Consider the following 16739-nt stretch of genomic DNA (forward strand, 5'->3'; position numbering starts at 1 on the left):
CTCACCTGTTAGCTCAGCTTTGGTGCCTGATTTGGCAGTCGTGCAGGATACACATTTTACAGCTTCTGCTTTATTTTGTACCAAGCAAGTATCACAGTTCCAGCTCCCAGCAGGCTGCTTGAATTTATCCAGCAAACCAAGTTGTCCTTGAGTGGAAGGTAAAGAGGCTTGAAGGGATGTAGGCATCATAGGCGCAGACATTCCTTAGGGAAAAAAAAAAAAGAAAAAAAATATGTATAACTCCATCAAATGCGACCATTTTAATTTAATACAAGCAAGGAAATATTACAGGGCTAATAAAGTAATCCTTCTTCGAGCTCTGGAGTGAGTTATAACCATTGTAATAAAAAGAAAATAGTCAGAAAGTACTTCTGAGGATGCACCGGCCTTTTATTGAAAACATGGATATGCCAAGGTAAATTGCTCCTTTTTTTGCTTTACTTTCATCTCAGAATTAGCCCCTTGGACATCAAACTGTCAAGAGTTTACATATTGCAAAAAAGTGTCCCTTCAGTATTTACTGACAATCATGACTTGCCTGCCCATATCTCTTCTCATACTGTTATAGAGGGGTTCAGTGAAAAGTTCGGACAGGGAGACACTGTTGGCTGGTCTACATGAATTTCCTGCATTCCTTCTGGTATTACACTAAAAAAAAGTGACTGGGTGTGGAGAATAGCCAGTCTGTGTTTAGAAAGGGGCTGTTTCACTCTGCTGGACTCCATTAGAGAACTCCAGTGGCAACTTGATCACTTTGAGTAAAATACCCGACACTAATTAAACAGGTAAGCATACACATATGATAGTAGATGGTACAAATGGATAATATGAGGAAATGTACAGGTAAGTACTTTAATAGAACATAAAATACATCATAGTACTATTAGTGACAATCTAAGACAAAATCATCATTGGGAGCACCACTGTGTAGTAGCATATTCACTGCAACCAAAAGCAAGTACTCCAAACCACAAAGTCACAACTCTAGCCATTTTACATAGTCCTAATCATGCAAACTGAGAAACTGTATGTCAAATGCTCCTTCACATGCATTTTCAGACTTCAAGCGCATTATATTCAGCACTGTATTGAAGCAAGGCTGTCACTCACCAGATTTCGGAGAGGTGCAACATGCACAGCTGCTAACCTCTGCTTTATTCTGCACCAGGCAAACAGTACACTCCCATGATCCTATTGGTTTCCTGGCGAGTTCTTCAAACTTAAGGCTTGGAGAAGCTGTTTGGATGCTAGTAGGAACCACAGGTTTATCAGACTTTGTTGTGGGAAACAAAAGCAATGCAGCTTTAGGGCCAGTCCCAGGTTTTGGATTTTCACAGGCCACACATTTTGTTGATTCAGGTTTGTTCGGTACTAAACAAGTATCACAATCCCATGTTCCGGCGGCAACTTTAAACTTGTCTCCAAATCCTTGCATGCTTGTCAAAGGAGTTGTGTTTTTTACAGGTGTGCTTGGTGCAGTAGTAACAGACTGCTTTGTGACAATGGCAGGTAGATCTTTAGCAGTGCGGCAAGCTACACAGTTACCATCAGATGCCTTGTTCTCCAGCAAGCAGCATGTGCAATACCAAATTCCCAGAGCCTGTTTGTTGCTCTCTCCAAGTGTCGCTGCAGGCTTTGCAATAGGGGATGTGCTTTTAGTAGAAGTTTTAGTTGAAGCAGTCTGTTTGGAACTCACAGAAGAGAAGCCTAAAGCAAAATAAGAAGAAAAAAAAATAAAGAAATTGTTTCATGGTTCCTTATGACTACAAGACACCTAATTATATTCTTGTATTCTAGCCTAGAAACATTTCAAAACAATGGAAGATACAGATGTGTCCTCACACATCTTTGCTGCAGTCACCCCAAAGAGCTCCTCTTCGCACACCAGGTCATGTAAGAATCTAGCATTGGGCATCTTTTGCCGAAAAGGTTTCTTAGCCTCAATGCGACTGGGATGCACGAGGAGACTGCTGAATAATTTAATAGATGACACTTGTGTATGTGTGCAACTGAGTCTCTATACTCGTGTCACATATCAAATTAATCATCAGTGTCTGCTCGTGAGGGTAGTCATGCTACTAGTCACATTGCATTGAGACTAAGACACATTTTTGGCAAAAAAGAAAGAAAAAAAAGAAAAAGCCAGACATTACAGTTGCATGGGCTTGGAGGCTCACTCACGGCAGGCATCTTGCGCTGCATGGCATACTGAGACCAATTGTGTGAGGACGCATCTGCACACTGTGGGTTTGTACTCTCTCTATGATAGCTGTGAAGAATGCAATGCGTGTCATCAAGGATTTACAAACATCACACAGTAGCAACCCCTTACCTACTGAATGTGGATAAAAATTACTCACGATTATTAGGGCAAAATACTTATGTAACACATTACAAAATGTAGCAAAGAGAATTATAAAGACAGAACACGCAGAGATGCAATCAGTATTAAGTAATTAATTTCCACTTAAAAAAAGAAAAAAGTATACAAGCTGCTTACACTGAAAACATTGTTACCGCTGAAGTCTGTTATAAACCAACATTAAATAATTAATTTGCTATAGAAAACGAACTTGAGTCTACTCAAATATAAACTACCATCCTCTCTTATTTATGTTAGTAGATAAAGTATCCGTTCACAAAGCATTGCTTAGAAGCAGTTGCTTATTTTTGTAGATTTATATTTGATAAATATATATATATATATATATATATATATATATATATATATATATACACACACACACATACATACGTACGTACGTACGTACGTACATACATACATATACACACATTTCTTTCTAAGAAAAAAAGATTTTTGGTCAATTACTGTTAAATTATTTTTCTCTTGAGCAGGCTGGGAGACACTGGACTATGGGATTGCAGGTAGGCTTGAGGATCTGGGACTTAATTTACTCCAAAGCTAAGCCCCCAAATATATTCACCAATCATCTCACTGTATTGCCCCTGATAACGACGTTCAAAGGCCATCACATCTTTATGAAAACGTTCACCTTGCTCTTCCGAATAGGCACCCATGTTATCTTTAACTTGGTCCAAGTCTTGTTACATCTACTCCGCAAAACTACAGCTATATAATATGGACAACCATTTCAGTCTGTATTAATGAAAGAAATACAGTTCCAGAAATCTCCTAATCTGTGCATTGAGAGATGGACATGGTTTAGCTATGTGAATAACACTGCTTATGTGTAATGAGGGTCAGAATACCACTTGATTTCCCCCCCGCTTGTCTCCTCACTTACTAAAACATGCTTCTCATTATATGGTCATTCAAAAACTTTAATATTTATTGATCATTGTAAAAGGGACAAAGGCAATTTTTTTTAAATAAACAAAGGTTTTGGTTATTTTTCAATATAGAGAATCAGAAAAACGAGATTTATGGTAAGCGCTTACCATTGTTAAATCTTTCTGCGAGGTACACTGGGCTCCACAGAGATCATCATTGGGGTGTAGAGTAGGATCTTGATCCGAGGCACCAACAGCTCAAAGCTTTGACTGTGCCCAAGACGCATAGCGCCGCCTCCTCTATAACCCCGCCTCCGTGCACAGGAGCTCAGTTTTTGTTAACCAGTCCAATGCAGTAGCAGGTAAAAGACGACAATCGTTAAACCAACCCAAAGAAGCTAAGTGAGTCAGGGTGGGCGGCCTGTGGAGCCCAGTGTACCTCGCAGAAAGATTTAACAACTGTAAGCTCTTACAATAAATCTCGTTTTCTGCTGCGGAGTACACTGGGCTACACAGGGAACATCGGGGATGTCCTAAAGCAGTTCCTTATGGGAGGGGACGCACTGTAGCGGGCACAAGAACCCGGCGTCCAAAGGAAGCATCCTGGGAGGCGGAAGAATCAAAGGCATAGAACCTTATGAACGTGTTCACTGAGGACCACGTAGCCGCCTTGCACGATTGTTCCAGGGTCGCACCACGGCGGGCCGCCCAAGAAGGTCCAACAGACAGAGTAGAATGGGCTTTAATGGTAGCAGGAGCTGGAAGACCAGCATGTACATAAGCATGTGCAAGCACCATTCTAATCCATCTGGCCAAGGTCTTCTTATTAGCATGCCAGCCACGTTTGTGAAAACCAAAAACAGTACGAAGAAAGATTCAGACTTACGAATGGAAGCAGTTCTCTTCACAGATACGGAGAGCCTGTACCACATCCAAAGACCGTGCTCCAGAAGACAACTTCATAGAATTAAAGGCAGGAACCACAATCTCCTGGATAAGGTGGAAGGAAGACACCACCTTAGGTAGGTAACCAGGGCGTGTTCTAAGAACTGCCCGATCACAGTGAAAAAATCAGATAGGGGGACTTACAGGATAAGGCACCCAGGTCTGAAACGCGTCTAGCAAAGTCAATAGCTAGCAGAAACAAGACCTTAAGAAAAAGCCACTTAAGATCCGCAGGATGCAAGAGGTTCAAATGGAAATTCATGCAAGGCCTCCAAGACCACCGACAAATCCCAAGGGGCCACAGGTGGGACATAAGGAGGCTGAATACACAACACACCCTGAGTGAAGGTATGAACATCAGGCATAGATGCAATTTTTCTCTGAAACCATACCGGCAAGGCAGAAATATGAACCTTGAGCTTGTAAGCGTCATGATTGTTATTTGCGCACCAAGCAAAGTAAGAATTCCAGAACCTATGGTAAATCCGAGCAGAAGCCAGCTTACGGGCCTTCAACATAGTTTGAATGACCGTCTCCGAAAAACCTTTGGCCCTCAGTATGGAAGATTCAAAAGTCATGCCGTCAAAGCCAGTCGGGCCAGATCCTGGTAGACACAAGGGCCCTGAACGAGGAGGTCTGGTCGTTATGGAAGTAGAAGGGGATGCCCTAGCGAGAGGCCCTAGGAGGTCTGAGAACCAATGCCGCCTGGGCCACGCGGGAGCAATAAGAAGTAGTATGCCTCCTTGTTTGAACTTCCTTATCACTCTGGGCAGTAGAGACACTGGAGGGAACACATATGGCAACAGAAAGTTCCACAGGATTGCCAGTGCGTCCACGAACGCTGCTTGAGGATCCCTTGTTCTTGCTCCGAAGACCGTAACCTTGTGGTTGTGTCGAAACGCCATCAGATCTACATCCGGAGTGCCCCACTTGTCCACAAAGAGTTGAAATACTTCTGGATGGAGGCTCCACTCCCCGGCGTGCACGTCCTGACGACTGAGAAAATAGGATTTTGGTACTTACCAGGTAAATCCTTTTCTTTGAATCCATAGGGGGCACTGGAGTACTCTTGGGATATGGACGGTTCCGCAGGAAACAAGGCACTGAATAAATTAAATTTGGAACTACTCCTCCCCTCCATATCCCAGAGTACCTCAGTGTTTTTTTACTGAGCCGAACAGGAGCTATAGAGAGGTTGACAATGGAGAATTACATATAACAAAACGGACAACAATAAAGTTGACACATAACGTTACTGACAACTAACAGTTAACACCATAACCGATAGAACTTGATAATTTGAACCAGTCGGTGAGTGTGTTACCATAAGATCCCCTGAACTTACCACAAACCAGGAAAACTGCTCTGGGTGGGCATCCAGTGCCCCCTATGGATTCAAAGAAAAGGATTTACCTGGTAAGTACCAAAATCCTATTTTCTTTCTCATCCACTAGGGGTCACTGGAGTACTCTTGGGACGTACCAAAGTTTCCCCCCGTGGGCGGGAGAGCTGTTTGGCACCTGTAACACTAGGCGGCCAAAGCTAGATGCTGATGCCGCAAAAGTATCAAACTTGTAAAAGCGCACAAACGTGTGCACTGAAGACCATGTAGCCGCACGGCAAAGCTGTGTCGTAGAAGCTCCACGACCAGCTGCCCATGACGTTCCCACAGAACGTGTGGAATGAGCCGTTACTGATGTAGGTGGCTGTAACCTAGCATGAAGGTAAGCCTGACGTATTGTCAGTCTTATCTATCTGGATAAGGTCTGCTTAGAAGCTGGCCAACCCATCTTGGCAGCATCGTAGAGAACAAACAACGTATCCGTCTTACGAACTGTAGACTTTCGGGATACATAAACGCGTAGTGCGCGTACCACATCCAAGGTTTCAGCATCTCCTGTTAACACAGGAACTACTATTGGTTGATTGATGTGAAAAGAGGACACTACTTTTGGTAGGAAAGCGGGATTCGTCCGAAGTTCCGCTCTGTCAACATGAAACACTAAATACGGTTGCTTGCATGACAAGGCACCCAAATCTGAAACACGCCTTGCCGAAGCCAAGGCTAGGAGAAATTGTTTTCGAAGTGAGAAACTTAATATCCACTTGTTGTAAGGGTTCGAAATATAAAGACTGTAAGAAATCTAAAACCAGATTCAAGTCCCATGGCGCAGTAGGTGGAGTGAATGGAGGCTGTACTCTGAGGACACCTTGCAGAAAAGTGTGTACCGACGGCAATAGAGCCATTCTTCTCTGAAAGTAAATTGACAACGCAGATATCTGCACTTTTAGTGTGGATAAACGCAGACCTCCATCTAACCCCATCTGTAGAAATAACAAAAGACGGGATAACTTGAAAGATGAAGTTGGAAACTTCCGAGCTTCACACCAACTTATATAGGCATGCTAAATTCTGTAATAATGGGCTGTCGTAACCGGCTTCCTAGCTCGTAACATGGTTGGTATAACTGATTCTGGAATGCCCTCTCTTCTTAAGAGGGCGGTCTCAACAGCCACCCCGTCAAACGCAGCCGCGCTAAATCGGGGTAAAGGAACGGATCCTGTTGTAACAGGTCCGAACGCAGTGGGAGCGGCCAAGGATCGTCTGCGAATAGTCCGCGGAGATCCGAGAACCAAGCCCTCCGAGGCCAATGAGGCGCCACTAGTATGACTGTGACGGACTCTCTTTTGATCCGTTTTAGCAACAGGGGGAGCAGCGGAAACGGTGGAAACAGATACACGAGGCTGTATGGCCACGTAATTGTGAGAGCATCCACCGCCACTGCCTTTGGATCTCTCGTTCTGGACACGTACTGGGGAGTTTGATGATTGTGGCGAGATGCCATCAGGTCCACTTGAGGGTGACCCCACCTCTGGATCAGCATGTGAAACACCTCTGGATTTAATGCCCATTCTCCTGGATGAAAATCCTGATGGCTGAGATAATCCGCCTCCCAGTTGTCCACTCCCGGAATGAATACTGCCGACAATATCACTTGGTGATACTCAGCCCAAACTCCTTGTTTGTTGATGTATGCGACCGCCGTCGCATTGTCCGACTGCACCTGAACAGTCTGAGACCGAAGCATGTGCACTGCTTGTCGTAGCGCATTGTAAATTGCGCGGAGTTCCAGGACATTTATAGACCGCAATCTTTCGTGATCCGCCCAGAGACCCTGGAGCTGATAATTTTGAACTACAGCTCCCTAACCTCTGAGACTCGCGTCCGCCGTGAGAATTATCCAATTCCAGGCGCCGAACCGTTTCCCTGTGGTTAGATTCTGTACTTTGAGCCACCAGAGTAGACACACTCTGGCCCGTGGCGACAACCTCACCCTGCGGTGAATCTGCAGATGCGAGCCCGACCACTGTGCGAGCACGTACAGTTGTAAAGGACGTGAGTGAAATCTTCCGAACTGGAGCCCTTCGAAAGCCTCCACCATTGTGCCTAAGAGGCGAATGCACAAATGAACAGAGACTGTGCGTGGCTTGAGCACTAATTGTACCAGATGACGAATGACCTGTACTTTCTGTTCTGGTAGGTAAATTCTTTGATTTACCGTATCGAGAATCATACCTAGGAATTGAAGTCGTTGAGACGGAATTAGATGTGATTTCTTGAAGTTGACAATCCAACCGTGGTGAACCAGTACATTGTATGTTAGCAACGCCTGTTGGAGGAGCATTTGTTGAGACGGAGCTTTGATGAGCAAATAGTCCAAGTACGGAACTATTATCACTCCCAGGGATCTGAGATGAGCTATCATCACAGACATCACCTTGGTGAATACCCGAGGCGCTGACGAGAGGCCAAACGGTAAAGCCTGATACTGGTAATGGTTCTGCAGTATTGCAAATCGCAAGAACTTCTGATGAGGTGGCCAAATCGGAATGTGTAAGTACGCATCCTTGAGATCCAGTGCAATCATGAATTCCTGTGGCTCTAGACCTGCAATTACTGAACGCAGAGATTCCATCTTGAATCTGTAGTAAGTGACGTACTGATTGAGACCCTTTAAGTTCAATATTGGCCTGACCGAGCCATCCGGCTTGGGTACTACAAACAGACTGGAATAATAACCCTGACCCTGTTGGTGTACAGGGACCGGAATCAAAACTGCTGCATCCAGCAGAGACTGAATAGCAATCTGCAGAACCGCCTTCTTGTCGTCCGACACAGGCAGTCCTGTCTTGAAAAACCGCATTGGCGGGAGACAGTCGAACTCTATTTTGTAACCTTTTAACACTAAATTGCGGATCCACCCATCTGTGGACGTCTGAAACCACGCCAACTGGAACGTCTGAAGGCGTGCTCCAACAATTGGAGATCCGAGATGGGCTGGAAGCCCGTCATGCCACTGGCTTGCCGGTGACCTTAGCGTCCTGATGAGTGGTGTTGATTTGTTGGAAACCACGTCCCCGACCTCGTCTACCAGGTGTGGCCGTTCCTCTGCCACGCCAGCGAAAGGACTGAGGTCTGAAGGATTTGAACGCAGGTCCAGAATATCTCCTTCTAGGTACTGTTGGAGGCAATGGTAAGAAAACAGACTTTCCTCCCGTGGCCTCAGAAATCCATTTGTCCAATTCAGGACCAAACAACTTCTTACCGTAAGATAACGCCTCTATACCTTTTTCAAACTCCGCCTCCCAAGAACGCAGCCAGAGCGCTCGTCGTGCTGTAACCAGCGATGATGAAAGGCGAAAAGTGAGCTGACAGACGTCAGTAGAAGCTGTACATAGATAGTCCGCAGCTTCCCCGATTTGATCAGCGAGAAGTATAAGGTGGTCATCACTTAAGACAGACTTGAGTTCTGTTATCCATACCATTAGCGCCTTAGTTACCCAAATGCCAACCAACCCAGGTCTAAGCAACACCCCTGCTGCTATATACGTGGACTTTAGCATAGCTTCTATTTTACGGTCCGAAGGGTCCTTAAGTGTAGTAGCAGTTGGTACTGGTATGGTTAATTTCTTTGTAAGTTTAGACACAGATGAATCCACCAATGGCGGATTCTCCCATGTAACTGTTACAGAGTCTGGAAACGGGTAACTAGACTTAAATCTGCGAGGTATAGAAAACCGTTTATCCGGATTCTTTCGTGTTTCTAGCAACATCTTATTAAGAGATTCCGAAACAGGAAAACACATTGGAATTCCCTGTCGTTTAGTAAAGATGACCTCATCATTTGTCAGAGGCTCCTCAGTTTCTGTAAACTTCAGAGACTGACGCACTGCTCTGATGAGATTATCAATGCCCGGGCTGTCAAAATCGTCACCATCTGACTGCTGATCTACTTTGCCCTCCTCATCCTGCGCAGTGAGGTCTGGCATAGAATCGTCAGAAAGCAACATAGCAGACACTGGTAAATTATAAGACAAATGAAAATTATCCCTTCTACCCAAAGAGGACTTGGACTTTTGGTAAGGCTGAGACCCCTCCGGTAATTCTAGTGGTCTCACCCTAGACTCCGATCTTGCCGCCTCCCGCTCTTGCCGAGTGGCGGTCATTTCTGATTGCAATCCAGCCAGTACATCTGCAAGCATAGCCCATGGAGGGTCCGGGGATGAAACTGGATTTGCAACCGGAGCGGAAATTGTATTTGTAGCTGAATTCACAAAACATACTGTACATGTGGTAGATCCATCCGGTAACACACTGTTACAGACCTTGCAGTGAAACTGCTTTTTAGTTTTAGCTGGTGTCTTACTCATTATGCAGACAAACAATACAAAATACAAGACAAACAACTTGCCCGACACAGTAAATAGCACTAAGGTGTCTATATATTTATATATATATATATATATATATATATATATATATATATATATATATATATATATATATATATATATATATATATATATATATATATATCTGGCCAAGTGCAGTGCACGCCAGCAATATGAAACCCGATCCACAAAATCCCCCTACAACCCTGCTCCTTCAATGGAGTAGAGATGTAGTACAGGAAATTCTGGAAACACAACAGGAAAAACAGGAAGCATGGTTAAATATGCCCCCATGCTTACAGTATAACACAAAGTGCAGACTTATAACTTATCCAAGAGATTTAAAAACATCCTTATGTTGTATTCAAACCTTTAGTGTCAGAAACATTATAAGTGAATCCTGTTAAAAAAAGCTTAATAGCCTATTCTAATACACATGCAGCGCTGCTGCCAATAGCACACTTCTCCCCCTTGAGGTTGAGAATGGGCCGGGAAGACCCATTCGGTTTCGGGACTAGGAACAGTGGTGAATAGTACCCCTTGCCTCTCAGAGCCACTTGTACTACTACTCCTGTGTCCAGGAGGGACTGTACCACCGAATGAAGTGTTTGCCCTCACCTGATCCGAAGGGACGTCTGTCAGGCAAAATCGATGAGGGGGACGTTTCTTGAAGTATACGGCATAACCTCGAGTGACGACTTCCCGTACCCAGGCATCGGAAGTGGTCTTCAACCATTCCTGGGTAAACCCTAGAAGTCCGCCCACCACCCTGGGATCCCCCAGGGGGAGGCCCGCCCCATCATGCGGCAGGCTTGTCAGTTTTGGAAACAGGCTGATGGGCAGCCCAGGCCCGTTTGGGTTTGTGCTTAGTAGGTTTGGAAGTGCAAGCCTGACCTTTTGCTTTTCCCGGAGGACGAAAGGAGTACTCTTAGTCTTCGGCGCCGAAGGAGCCTTACTAGGCAGACATGCCGTTTTAGCAGTAGCTAAGTCAGCCACTATCTTGTTGAGGTCTTCTCCAAAAAGAATGTCTCCCTTAAAAATGAAGCACCTCCAGGGTTTTCTTGGAGTCCAGATCAACGGACCAGGACCACAACCAAAGACTCCAGCGAGCCAAGATAGATGTAGTAGAAGCCTTGGCCGACAGAATACCGGCATCAGAAGCTGCCTCCTTCACATAATGTGAAGCTGTGACAATATACGATAGGCATTGTCTAGCGTGATCAGAAGCATTGGAAGGCAACTCTGCCTCCAACTCCTGGGCCCACACCTCAATGGCCTCTGCAGCCCAAGTTGCTGCAATAGTGGGCCTATGTGCAGCAGCAGTTAGGTTGTAAATTGCCTTTAAACAACCCTCCACATGCTTATCTGTCGGTTCCTTCAGAGATGTGACAGTAGTTACCGGAAGAGCTGGGGATACTACCAGCCACTCCACTTGCGAATCCACTGGCAGGGGTGTTTCCCAATTTTTACTTAGCTCCGCAACAAGAAAATAGCGAGCCAGCATCTTCTTGTGAGGTGTGAATTTCTTACCTGGAGTTTCCCAGAATTCCTGACGTATGTCCACTAAGTGGTCAGAGTGAGGTAAAACTTGCTTAACCACTTTCTTACGTTTGAACCTGTCCGGTTTCTTAGGAACGGCATCAGGCTCTGCGTCATCAGCGATCTGAAGAATCATCCTGATCGCCTCCTACAAGTCAGGAACATTACCTGCGAACCAGCCTCTCCATCAGAACTATCAGGATCAGAATATGAGGGGTCAGTATAAACACCATCCTCATCAGATGAGGTGTCTGGGACTGTGAGGAAGTAATGGCCCGTTTAGATGACCCCTTGGTCTTAGGCGGGCAAGAGTCAGATTTCTTTTTAGTCAGTGACTGGTTTAATTGCTGTAACTGACTGGAGATTTGATCTGCCCAAGGTGGATTAACTGCAGGGACCATAAATCGGTTGTACCAGCACAGGAGGTCCCATAGAGGGCGCAAGTTTTGTTACAAGCGTAGTTAATTACGAGGAAAATGTAGGCCAACATTTTGAACCCCCTGTTGCCACTATTCCACTGAGGGGTAGGAAACCCCCAGAACCTGAACTATCTGCTGCCAAGTTTTCCTCAAACATGCCTGCAGCGTCACCGCCACACACTGTGGGATCAGCTCCAGCTATGTTGCCCCCTGTAGCTGACATAGCCAAAAGCACAATCTCAGGCAACACAGTACAATATCAGCAGCAATATACCTGACAAGCACCCCCTGTGCAGCTTATATATTCTGCAAACAGGGAATTCAAGAGGTATATGGTGACTAAAAATCACAAAGAAACATGCACAATGAGTATATCTTGTGAGACACCTATATCAGATAATAAAGCTGACGGACTGAGCCCCCTCAGGTCATAGAATATAGGGATAGCAATCTGAGTGAAAGACACAAAATGGAGGTCACACCAGCTATATGCACACACATATAGTCAATGTACAATGCAGAAATGACATGCAATAAAACTGCACTGGACTAGTAATACAAAGTAATACTCAGTATAGCTATATAATTAGTACATATAACAATGCACAGTAAAGACTAGATGTATATCACAGGGTACTTGTACTATATAACCCTGACCAAATGCACTGTTTCTTAACGAATACCGTCAACAGACATGTAGAATACTTAAGTGTCCTGTAAAATGCACAGCACTGACATGCAGGCGGCTTTACAAAGGAGGATTTGCCCAAACAGTCCCAGGAACAGTGCTGCTCTGTGTAGTGGCGCCCAAACACTGACTGGGAGTGAGGGAGAGAGATATATGCAGCTCCAGGGCGGGAACATTACTGTAAATTGCGCCCTGGGGCAGGGGGAGGGGCTACAGGTCCAAGCCTTATCCCCCTGCTGGACATCACCACTGGTACTATGGGCTGTAATAAAACTTTTTTTTTTCTTTCTTTTTTTTGAGGAAAAAACCGACCTATGCCCTTGCCCTGGTGGTTCAGTGGAGTCCCTGCTCGACCACAGTGTCCACGCCAGCGCGAGTGGACCACCTCCCACCGGACCATGAATTCAGCGGGACCCACTTGCCTCCTCCCCGAGTGTGGCCACGCGATCCAGGAGAACTGCGGCGAGTGTGTGACTGAGCAAACCGGAGCCTCCGCTGTAAGTACCCAGCAACCAGGGCACGGGAGTATACAGCGCAGCTGGGGGAGGTGATGGAGCTGCAGCAGGAGATGTCAGGCTGACATCCATCACTGCTGCAGCCCTTGAAGTCTTCTATCTTCGCTTAGAAAAGCTCTCTCAGGGCTGCTGGAGCAGCCCACCTGTTGTATGCCTGCTTACTGAAAGGCACCAACTACAAAACTGAGCTCTTGTGCATGGAGGCGGGGTTATAGAGGTGGCAGTGCTATGCATCTTGTGAACAGTCAAAGCTTTGAGCCTAGGATAAAGATCCTACTCTACACCCCAATGTTATTCCCTGTGGAGCCCAGTGTACCCCGCAGCAGAAACAGTCATTAAAATAAAGACTTACATTTTTGTAATTTTTTTTTTGTTGACCAATGTTATCTGCCATAGACCCACACAGTCCTGTTGTTACAATGCAAGTAAAAAAAAAACAAAAAAAAACACCCAAAACAGGTAAAGGAAACAGTCCCCAGAAGAAGGAAAATTAACAGGCAATAGAAAACAGATACCTGATTGTAGTCTGTAGGGTTCATAAGAACTGGAGCAAAGCTGGTTGTGTTCTGTGCAGCAGTCAGGCTGTACAAAGTACTGTAGATACGCCCAGTTGAGACCAGCGGCTACAGACTCTGTTCCCCCTGCTTTGTGCCTGTACTCTCAGTCTTTAAGTGCTACTCCGTGTGTCATGCACTTAGTATGCCGATACAAATGTGCTGCCTATGGATGGAGCACTTCATGTAAGAGAGCCACTACAGTAAACTAAGCAAGATGGTGCCACCATCTGGAGTAGCGTTGCTGCCAGACACCCCCCAAAAGGTTGAGGGTGCGCTCTGTCCCCAGGTGGTCTCAAAGTAGACAGGAGTGCTGTGAATGGGTGGGGGTGTCACAGCTGATCAGTGCACCCCCCTTCACAGCTGTAACCAACTAAGCTGTGAGGAGGCTTCCAGCAGCCACTGCACTCACACGATGCACTGTTAAAAGCAAAAAACATTAAATAACTAAGCTACAAAATGACTGCAGCTCCCACAAAACGTGCCTGATTCCACAGGAACTTCTAGAACACTGGCATTCTGGGCTTGCAGGGGGAGGAGCCTAGCTTTAAAGTTAGAGTTTAATTTTTACATGTCAGCTCCACCGGTCTACCTGCAATCCCATGATCCAGTGTACACCAGCCTTGCTGCCAGAGAAACTCAAGTTATCATGATGGCTTGACATTTACAAGCTCCAGCAATGTCATTTGGATTGGGACATAAAAAAAATGAACATTAATGTTTAATATTAAACAAGTATTCAAACTTCAGTATTTTGAGCTTTTTGTTTAACTTTTACAGTACCAGCTAACATTTCTTCCTAATATTTTCTCACCTGGACTCCTCAAAATGTCGAGCACACTTCCTTCTTTTAATGTTTTTGCAGGTTTACAGAATCCACCATGTTCTTCTGCCGTCTTATTGTTAACCACAACAGGAGCTTTAGCTTAAGAAAGAGTAAAACATTTAATGCAGAACAGTGAAAGTCAAAGTTAGGAGAAAATAGCACCTAGTCAAAATAGACTTGTAAGATTTCAACATTAAAAAAACTGTAAAAGGAGGATTTTGGTACTTACCGAAAAATCCCTTTTTCGGAAGCCATAGGGGATACTGGCACAACTTCAAGACCATGGGGGTGATGATGGTGGCTTACAGGGAGCTGGCACTTTAAATAATCTAAGAAGGGAAACCGGCTCCTCCCCCTCTATGCCTTATCATCCCTTAGTTATGAATTACACGAGAGGAGAGATGGGAACAGGATAACAGAACTATACGAGGGAAGAGAGGACAAACACAAAACAACAATGAAGGCAAGAGAACACAGGCGGGTGGGCGACCAGTGTCCCCTACGGCTTCCGAAAAAGGGATTTATTGATAAGTACCAAAATCCTCCTTTTTCTTTCAGCCACTAGGGGACACTAGCACAACTTCAAGACCATGGGGATGTCCCAAAGTTTCCCCCCTGGGCGGGAGATCGCTGAGGAACTTGCAAAACAAGACGGCCAAAACGTGACAATGAGGCCGGAAAAGTATTGAACTTGTAGAATTTAGTAAACATATGAATACTGGATCAAGTGGCTGCTCGACAGAGCTAAGACATGGTAGCCCCCCTACTAGTGTCCCACAAAGACTCAACTGAGCGTGTAGAGAGGGCAGCAATGGAGGTCGTCTAGACTGGTGGAGATAGGTCTGACGAATTGTCAACCGAATCCAGCGGGCCATGGTCTGTTTAGTAGTAGGCCACCCCCGACGTGGGAGATCATCAAGTACGAATAAAGCATTACACTTCCATAAAGATGCTGTACTATCTATGTAAATCTTCAAAGTTCTCATTACATCCAGAGTAGGAGGAGTTCCAGAATATTCCCGTAAGGATGGTACCACGATAGGAGGATATGAAAAACCCACATGACCTCAGGAAGAAAGGAAGCATGTGTTCATAACTCTGCCCTATCGGGATGAAAAATCAAGTAGGGAGGTTTGAAAGACAAGGCACTCAATTCAGATACTCTCTGGGCTGAAGCTATGGCTAGTAGAAAAAACGTTTTCCAAGTAAGATATTTAATGTCTGCTTCATCCAAGGACTCAAAATAGGATGACTGAAGAAAATCCAGCACCAGATTTAAATCCCAAAGAGCTGTAGGTGGAACAAACAGAGGCTGTACCCACAAAACGGCTTGTAGAAAAGCCTGCACATCCGGCAGGAGCGATAGGAGTTTCTGAAAGAAAATCGATAAAGCAGATACCTGAACTTTCAGAGATCCTAGACGGAGTCCGGAATCCAAACCAGCTTGAAGAAATAGCAAGATCCGTGAGAGACAAAAGGAATCCAATGGAAAACCCTTTCGGTCACAGAAAGATAATAAGACAGATACGAGGATAGTGGGCTGCAGTCGCTGGTTTCCGTGCCCGCAACATCATGGGAATCACACCCTCCAGAACCCCTTTGTGTTTTAGGAGGTCTGCCTCAATAGCCATCCCGTTAAACGTGGTCGTAGTAAGTCTGGATGCACGAAGTGTCATTGCTGCAGTAGAACCGGACGCAGAGGAAGAGGCCAAGGATCGTCTGCCAGAAGCGAGTGCGGGTCTGCCACCAGGATCACCATGAGTGGCTCTCGTTTGATTGTCTTGAGGATCCGAGACAAGAGAGGGAATGGAGCACACACGTATACTAGGTCGTACGGTCAAGACATGGCCAGAGAGTCTACAGCTTCTGCTTGAGAATCCTGTGTTCCGGAAATGTAGCAAAGAAGCGGATGATTGAGTCGGGATGCCATGAGATCCACCTCCGGACATCCCCAGGGTTGTATCAGGGCTTCGAACACCGCTGGGTTAAGTGCTCCTTCTCCTGGATGGAGATCCGGCTGGCTGAGACAGTCGGTGGTGCGTTTTTTTGTCCCAAAATGCATAACTGTGCATTTTTCTATATTGAACCTCATTGCCCATTTAGACACCCAGGTTTCAAGTTTAAATAAGTCATTCTGTAGAACAGGGGTGGGGAGCCTTTGGCCCTCTAGCTGTTAAACTACACATACCAGCATGCCCTGCAACAGTTTTAGCATGGCCAAATAGCAAAACTGTAGCAAGCCATGCTGGAATGTGTAGTTCAACAACA

The 16739-nt window shown here is 45.3% G+C and overlaps 1 protein-coding gene across 2 annotated transcripts in view; it reads right to left on the reverse strand.

Moving 5' to 3' along the window:
* Positions 1–16739, reverse strand: part of NUP153 (nucleoporin 153) — a 336682-nt gene that overhangs the window by 64605 nt on the left and 255338 nt on the right. For both annotated transcript variants that reach the window (XM_063923224.1, XM_063923223.1), the window contains 3 exons: positions 14460–14570; positions 1111–1707; positions 6–203 (listed from right to left, as the gene is read on the reverse strand). In XM_063923224.1, the coding sequence (XP_063779294.1) occupies positions 6–203; positions 1111–1707; positions 14460–14570 (906 nt within the window). The remainder of the gene's footprint in view (positions 1–5; positions 204–1110; positions 1708–14459; positions 14571–16739) is intronic.

This window comes from Pseudophryne corroboree, chromosome 5 (genome assembly GCF_028390025.1).
Source record: "Pseudophryne corroboree isolate aPseCor3 chromosome 5, aPseCor3.hap2, whole genome shotgun sequence".
Taxonomy (NCBI): domain Eukaryota; kingdom Metazoa; phylum Chordata; class Amphibia; order Anura; family Myobatrachidae; genus Pseudophryne; species Pseudophryne corroboree.